General features: G+C 42.6%; 1 protein-coding gene across 1 annotated transcript; it reads right to left on the bottom strand.

Annotated features, from left to right (window-relative positions):
- Positions 1-5,105: 5,105 nt before the first annotated feature.
- LOC139408804 (ATP synthase subunit e, mitochondrial-like) lies at positions 5,106-6,409 on the bottom strand. The gene is made up of 4 exons (XM_071153149.1): positions 6,343-6,409; positions 5,712-5,766; positions 5,504-5,602; positions 5,106-5,405 (listed from the first exon to the last, which is right to left on the bottom strand). The coding sequence occupies exons 1-4, from the start codon at positions 6,376-6,378 to the stop codon at positions 5,380-5,382; spliced, it is 216 nt and encodes a 71-aa protein (XP_071009250.1). The 5' UTR covers positions 6,379-6,409; the 3' UTR covers positions 5,106-5,379.
- Positions 6,410-8,366: the final 1,957 nt, after the last annotated feature.

The raw sequence follows: 8,366 nt of genomic DNA, 5'->3' as shown, positions 1-8,366 counted from the left end.
GATGCTTGCAAGCTGAAGAACACCATTCCAACCGTGAAGCATGGGGGCAGCAGTATCATGTTGTGGGGGTGCTTTGCTGCAGGAGGGACTAGTGCACTTCACAAAATAGATGGCATCGCGAGGGAGAAAAATTATGTGGATATATTGAAATAACATCTCAAGACATCAGTCAGGAAGTTAAAGCTTGGTCGCAAATGGGTCTTCCAAATGGACAATGACACAAGCATATTCCCAAAGTTGTGGCAAAATAGAATAGAATAATAAATCATTCTCTAGTATTATTCTGATATTTCACTTCTTAAAATAAAGTGGTGATCATAACTGACCTAAGACAGGGAATACTTTTTTCTAGGATTAAATGTCAGGAATTGTGAAAAACTGAGTTTAAATGTGTTTGGCTAAGGTGTATGTAAACTTCCGACTCCAAATGTAGAAGCTGTTTTTCAGTCTCTCGGTGCCAGATTTGATGCACCTGTACTGACCTCACCCTCTGAATGAAAGCGGTGTGAACAGGCAGTGGCTCGGGTGATTGTTGTCCTTGATGATCTTTTTGGCCTCCCTGTGACATCAGGTGCTGTAGGTGTCATGAAGGGCAGGTAGTTTGCCCCCGGTGATGCGTTGTGCAGACCGCACCACCCTCTGGAGAGCCTTGCGGTTGAGGGTGGTGTAGTTGTCATACCGGGCTGTGATACATCCCGACGGGATGTTTGTACACAATTAACAAGCTAGGTAGCTACCATGTCATGTTCTCATCAAACTGTCAACAAAGTAGCTAGCAAGCAACAAGATATGCCAAATATGTCTAAAAAACATTTAAGGGCAAATAAATCAGATTTGACCATTCAGACAAGTCGCATGGCCAGGAATCCACATCTGATTTAAACCCCCGAAGGTCGTTTGAAATAGAACAGATTCAACTCAGATATGCAAAATCATTGGGTGAGTCACTTCAAACTGCCAATGTGAACAAGGTTTAAATCACCCCTTGTCAATCTGAACCATTTTTCTATTTTGGGAATGTTTTGTCTTGATATTAGCTCCACAGTATAATTTGCAGCTGAAATTCCCATTGTCTCCAGGCAGTATCCAGCTCATGACTCATCTGGAAATAAAGCCTCTTAACCAGCACTAACTCTCAGCAGTTTCCACCAATCTTCTGACCCATATACATTATTATGGCACAGTTGCTGTACCGAGTTGTACAGAGGAACACATTTTAAGCCATGTTATTTATGGCTGTTGCAGAATGATATATATATACACACAACCTTTGTGAGTGTCACGATATAGCTCACTAATAGCATTGAGAAAACCTAATTAACATTAAACAGTGTTGGTGTTATTTGCCTACATAACATAAGTAAAATTATGCCATTGTTATGCTTGTCATTCAGGATTACAAGTAGAAAACCTCCCAGCCAAATGCTTTCAGATTATCAACCAAAAACTGCATGTTGAATATTCATGAATGTAATGTAAAATTGACCAGGTATGTGTCTATTGTGTGTTAAACCTGGGTCGAAGGGTGTGTGGCAGTAATGTTCACTCAGCACTTTCTTAGATTGTCCTATGACCTGAATCCTGGGATTTATGCTATACTGGGCCTGGATTACAGCCTAGTCCCTACTCCGGTCATCTCACAGTGAAGGGCAGGGTGACAGAGATTTTCATATTGTCCTGCTCTCATACCAGGATATACAGTATTACTGGCATAGCACACAAGGGGGCATTAAAAAGACAAACAAGCTAAATGACAGACACCGTTATCTGAATGCCAACGAGCAAAAACAAACATAAACTAATTGCAATGGTTGGTAAATCCAGTTCATAAAGTCCTACAGGATTAGCTAGTAGCTACCGAATATCCTTTTCGGTGAGTGTGGACATTTACAAGCGAAAGTTGAACGAGAGAAATTATGCAAATGACCAAAGTTGTGATGCATGCCTTTGAAGAAAGAGCAGCATGTGTAGGCCTGTACGGAGCAGATGGGGGAGAAAAAATAAAACACTAGTAGGAAGCACAGGGGGGAATAAATGGCAGCTGCACAGCTCTGACTTCTGTCAGATCGCCATTATTAGATAACTGATGGCAAACATTTAGTAGTGAATTGTATACAAGTGTAACTTCATCTCATGTGCGTTGCACAACTGAATCGCCGATAGATATAGAACGCTATGGACTCACCAGCTCGCTTTCTCCGGTTGTGCTATTTACTGTAAAACAAGTGATGGCTTAACTGTTCTGGGGAACTATGGTGAAATGAAGAACCCAATCTGCTTCATCTCCTAAGGTATTGCACAAGTTGACTGAAGGTAATATACTATATATACAAAATTTGTGGATTTGGCCATTTCAGCCACACCCGTTGCTGACAGGTGTATAAAATAAAGCACACAGCCATGCAATCTCCATAGACAAACATTGGCAGTAGAATTGCCTCAGTGCCACTGTCATGGGATTCCACCTTTCCAACAAGTCAGATCATCAAATTTCAGCCCTGGCCCGGTCAACAGTAAGTGCTGTTATTGTGAAGTGGAAATGTCTGGGAGCAACAACAGATCAGCCGCAACGTGGTAGGCTAGACAAGTTCACAGAACGTCTGTCCTCGGTTGCAACACTCACTACCTAGTTCCAAACTGCCTCTGGAAGCAACGTCAGGACAATAACTGTTCGTCGGGAGATTCATGAAATAAGTTTCTATGGCTGAGCTACCGCACACAAGCTTAAGATCACCATGCGCAATGCCAAGCGTTGGCTGGAGTGGTATAAAGCTCGTCGTCCTTGGCCTTCGGAGCAGTGGAAACGCGTTCTCTGAAATGATGAATCACTCGTCATCATCTGGCAGTCCAACGGACAAATCTGGGTTTGTCAGATGCCAAGACAATGATACTTGCCCCAATGCATAGTGTCAAAAAGTTTGGTGCAGGAGGAATAATGGTCTGGGGTTGTTTTTCATGGTTCAGGCTAGGCTCCTTACTTCCAGTGAAGGGAAATCTTAACGCTACAGCATGCAATGACATTCTAGACAATTCTATACTTCCAACTTTGTGGCAACAGTTTGGGAAAGGCCATTTCCGGTTTCAGCATGCCCCCGTGCACAAAGCGAGGTCAACACAGAAATGGTTTGTCGACATCGGTGTGGAAGAACTTAACTGGCCTGCACAGAGCCCTGACTTTGGGATGAATTGGAATGCCGACTACGAGCCAGGCCTAATCGCCCAACATCAATGCCTGACCTCTCTAATGTTTGTGGCTGAATGGAAGCTAGTTCCCACAGCAATGTTCCAACATCTAGGTGGAAAGCCTTCCCAGAAGAGTGGAGGCTGCTATAGGAGCAAAGGGGTGGACCAAATCCATGTTAATGCCCATGATTTTGGATTGAGATGTTTGATCACTTTAGGTCATGTAGTGTAACTTAAAAAGTAGCTACAAATATTAAAATGTATTGAAAAACTTCAAATAAATAGTTGATGGTATTGACAAAGGATCCCATTGCTTTTTCCAAATACCCATATAAGGTATACCACCCAAGCCTACATCTGGTTCCCAGGTGTATCTTTTATAGTTATTTCACTCAATTTACACAGAAGAAAACAAGGGTGGGTATACACAAATACACTGCTCAAAAAAATAAAGGGAACACTAAAGTAACACATCCTAGATCTGAATGAATGAAATATTCTTATGAAATTTTCTTTACATTGTTGAATGTGCTGACAACAAAATCACACAAAAATTATCAATGGAAATTTATCAACCCATGGAGGTCTGGATTTGGAGTCACACTCAAAATGAAAGCGTTTGGAAAACCACACTACAGGCTGATCCAACTTTGATGTAATGTCCTTAAAACAAGTTAAAATGAGGCTCAGTAGTGTGTGTAGCCTCCACGTGCCTGTATGACCTCCCTACAACACCTGGGCATGCTCCTGATGAGGTGGCGGATGGTCTCCTGAGGGATCTCCTCCCAGACCTGGACTAAAGCATCCGCCAACTCCTGGACAGTCTGTGGTGCAACGTGGCATGGTGGATGGAGCGAGACATGATGTCCCAGATGTGCTCAATTTAATTCAGGTCTGGGGAACGGGCGGGCCAGTCCATAGCATCAATGCCTTCCTCTTGCAGGAACTGCTGACACACTCCAGCCACATGAGGTCTAGTATTGTCTTGCATTAGGAGGAACCCAGGGCCAACCGCACCAGCATATGGTCTCACAAGGGGTCTGAGGATCTCATCTCGGTACCTAATGGCAGTCAGGCTACCTCTGGCGAGCACATGGAGGGCTGTGCGCCCCCCAAAGAAATGCCACCCCACACCATGACTGACCCACCGTCAAACAGGTCATGCTGGAGGATGTTGCAGGCAGCAGAACGTTCTCCACGGCATCTCCAGTCTGTCACATGTGCTCAGTGTGAACCTGCTTTCATCTGTGAAGAGCACAGGGCACCAGTGGCGAATTTGCCAATCTTGGTGTTCTCTGGCAAATGAAAAACGTCCTGCATGGTGTTGGGCTGTAAGCACAACCCCCACCTGTGGACGTCGGGCCCTCATAGAGTCTGTTTCTGACCGTTTGAGCAGACACATGCACATTTGTGGCCTGCTGGAGGTCATTTTGCAGGGCTCTGGCAGTGCTCCTCCTTGCACAAAGGCAGAGGTCCTGCTGCTGGGTTGTTGCCCTCCTCCGTCTCCTGATGTACTGGCCTGTCTCCTGGTAGCGCCTCCATGCTCTGGACACTACGCTGACAGACACAATAAACCTTCTTGCCACAGCTCACATTGATGTGCCATCCTGGATGAGCTGCACTACCTGAGCCACTTGTGTGGGTTGTAGACTCCGTCTCATGCTACCACTAGAGTGAAAGCACCGCCAGCATTCAAAAGTGACCAAAACATCAGCCAGGAAGCATAGGAACTGAGAAGTGGTCTGTGGTTACCACCTGCAGAACCACTCCTTTATTGGGGGTGTCTTGCTAATTGCCTATAATTTCCACCTGTTGTCTATTCCATTTGCACAACAGCATGTGAAATGTATTGTCAATCAGTGCTGCTTTCTTAAGTGGACAGTTTGATTTCACAGAAGTGTGATTGACTTGGAGTTACATTGTGTTGTTTAAGTGTTCCCTTTATTTTTTTGAGCAGTGTATTTTCAGATTTGAGACTAACACCTCTAACTATACAAAACGTTTCAGCTAGGTTTCATATAGAATATTTGGGAAACATCTGGCGCATATGCATATATATATATATATTTAAAAAAATGAATCTGGATGTCAAAACACATTACTATCTTAACAGATATATCCAAGAATAATTATTTAATACATTAAATTACTTATGTTTTTTATTTCATTATTCTTCAAACAGAATCCATAGGCAGTTCATTTCAGGATGGTGTCTTCAGAGGCTGTAAAAAAAAACAACAGAAAAACGTGTTTCACAACATTTCCTCAGTTACATCTTCACTGCAGACCTAACATTCTGATGCGTTTTTAAAAAATGTACCTTCTGCAAGTGCTTTGGCAATTTTCTCTTGCTCCTCTCGGATCTTCTTCTCTGCCTCCTCAACAAGCCTCTCTTTCTCTGCTCTTGGCTTCAGATAGTCTAAAGGAAATACAGCAATGACAATGACACTGACACTGCAATAATGATCATTCAAAATACCCTCATGTGACATTACAACAATCGTATACCTTGGTAGTAAGCTACTTACCATATCTTTGTTTGCCATAAAACATGCCAATGAGCAAGAATGACCACCTGGCCGTCTGAAATAAAGACAATTGATTAGCTAGTTAGTTGACTTAGCTACACAGTTCAAACGTATGCGATTGCCTTGACCACTATCTATTTATGCTGGTTGACTTTCAATCGTCTTTTGGCAGAAGATTTAATTCGTGTCTTGCACGCTAACGTTAGACTACATGTGAGATGACCTGGAACGGCCCCAGTTAGCCATGCTAGCTAACGTGCTAATAAGTTAGCACGTTAGCGAGCGTACTCGGCAAGTAGCCAATACTGTGACCTTGCCTCAGAATTATTATAGACTAGTGAGTTGAACTATTAAACCTGGGTCAAAGTAACATATTGTCATCAATTTTGGCTGGATTATTTAGTTATACTATCTTTATGGCAGGTATATCGTAATTTAGCTGGCTAGCTAACCCTCATTGGATTGAACCAGTCAATGTCATACGATTAACATATGTTAGAAGCTAGCTAGCTAAACTTACTAACAAAATACACGTCTGATTTTAACATGACATAAAATAACCTGCTGTATTCACCATATGCATTCAAATGAGTTAGTACAACACAAGTTATTAAAATGAATATAGATTTACCTTGATGACAGGAGAGACTGCAACTGGAGGAACCATTTTGCTAGTGAGAAATTGAGGAAGTCTTCTTTTTCTTCTATAATATAATGGGCATCGCAAACAAAAGTTAGAGGTGCATGCCGCCACCTACTGTACTGGAGTGTGTAGTCTATCACAGTTCACAGACTAAATTAATAAATACATAAACATTCAAATAAACTAAACCCTCCTATCTAATCATGTACTACTAAGAAAATAAAAAAGAGTCCTAGTAACTTCTAACAAACCCTTCCCCATCCCCCTTCGAGAGCATCCTGACCGGTTGCATCACCGCCTGGTATGACAACTGCTCGGGAATCTGACTGTAAGACGCTTCAGAGGGTAGTGCGTACGGCCCAGTATATCAATGGGGCCAAGCTTCGATTTGATTTGAAATCCCTTCCAACTCCACATCCTCATCCAACCTTAATAACCCTACACTTCAATCTTTCCCTCCCTTCCATATACCAATACTTACAACAATACTGGTACTTACAACAATACATCAACACATGCTTGACTGTTTCATCAAACATATACTCCGTACACAAACCATTCCCATGCTTGCCAAACAGATCTAATGACGAATTCAATGTACAATGCCCTAGACGCAACTGAGCAAACCGCACCATATCTTCCTTCCTAATCTGATCATTGAATCTTGGTCCACCAACCTTTCTTTGTAGGGAAAATAAATGCCGGCCTTTGGGCTCGCTGTCCCACCTCTTCTGCCACACATCTATCATAATGGCTCTAATCTTACATTTGGCCTCACCTCTACCCAATTATATCTTGTTTTAAAGCATTTTTTTCTACCTGGTCTACTATTTCACTCCCACCCACTCCCAAGAGAGCTGGGACCCAGGGACCCAAATCCTTTTCGATTTGCCAGATAAGCTATTCAACACAGACAAGGAAACTGATCATAATATAATTCTGACAGGTTGAGCATCCTCCACCCACTAGAGGGCAGCTACTATCGCCAACAGTTCAACTGAGTTTACTGACAGTTCATCGCACATATCTTCACGTCAAGTTCAGGAATGTACACGCCTGCTCCTCTCCAGTAAGACCCCTATCTGTGTTTGAGGATGTCAAAGAAAGACAATCTGTTATAATGACAAGATAGTCTAGTGACCACTCTACAATGGAAATATATGTCCTCAAAGAAGGAAGGCAGGCGGGAGGAGGCGAGATCAGGTGGGGGAATTCTAGCCAATGAGAGGGTAGATACCCGTAAACAATAGGCACAACTCGGATATAAAGTTGTTTTCTTTCAAAGTAGGCTGAAATGCATTTATTTTATTTAACTAGGCAAGTCAGTTAAGAACAAAGTCTTATTTACAATGACGGCCTACCAAATGGCAAAAGGCCTCCTGCGGGGACGGTGGCCTGGGATTAAAAAAATAAAAATATACAATATAAATATAGGAAAAAACACACATCACAACAAGAGAGACAACACTACAGAAAGAGACACCTAAGACAACATAACAAGGCAGCAAAACATGACAACACAGCAATGGTAGCAACACAACAAGACAACATGGTAGCAGCACAAAAACATGGTACAAACATTATTGTCAACAGCACAAAGGTCAAGAAGGTAGAGACAGCAATACATCACGCAAAGTAGCCACAACTGTCAGTAAGAGTGTCCATGATTGAGTCTTTTAATGAAGAGATTGAGATAAAACTGTCCAGTTTGAGTGTTTGTTGCAGCTGTAGTGAACTGAAAAGAGGAGCGATCCAGGGATGTGTATGCTTTGGGTACCTTTAAAAGAATGTGACTGGCAGAACAGGTGTTGTATGTGGAGGATGAGGGCTGCAGTAGATATCACAGATAGGGGGGAGTAAGGTCTAAGAGGGTTTTATAAATAAGAATCAAACAGTGGGTCTTGCGACGGGTATACAGAGATGGCCAGTTTACAGAGGAGTATAGAGTGCAGTGATGTGTCCTATAAGGAGGATTGGTGGCCATTTGATGGCTGAATGGTAAAGAACATCTA

This window comes from Oncorhynchus clarkii, chromosome 5 (assembly GCF_045791955.1).
Source record: "Oncorhynchus clarkii lewisi isolate Uvic-CL-2024 chromosome 5, UVic_Ocla_1.0, whole genome shotgun sequence".
NCBI classification, from domain to species: Eukaryota; Metazoa; Chordata; class Actinopteri; order Salmoniformes; family Salmonidae; genus Oncorhynchus; species Oncorhynchus clarkii.
The sequence above is the reverse complement of the archived record's forward strand: the minus strand, read 5'-3'. Positions and strand labels throughout refer to the sequence as shown.

Coding starts and splice junctions, on each gene's coding strand:
- LOC139408804 (XM_071153149.1), bottom strand. CDS start 6,378: ATGGTTCCTCCAGTTGCAGTCTCTCCTGTCATCAAG. Junction 5,767..6,342: donor CAGTCTCTCCTGTCATCAAG/GTAAATCTATAT, acceptor TCTTTATTTCAG/ACGGCCAGGTGGTCATTCTT. Junction 5,406..5,503: donor TGCCAAAGCACTTGCAGAAG/GTACATTTTTTA, acceptor TTTTTTTTACAG/CCTCTGAAGACACCATCCTG.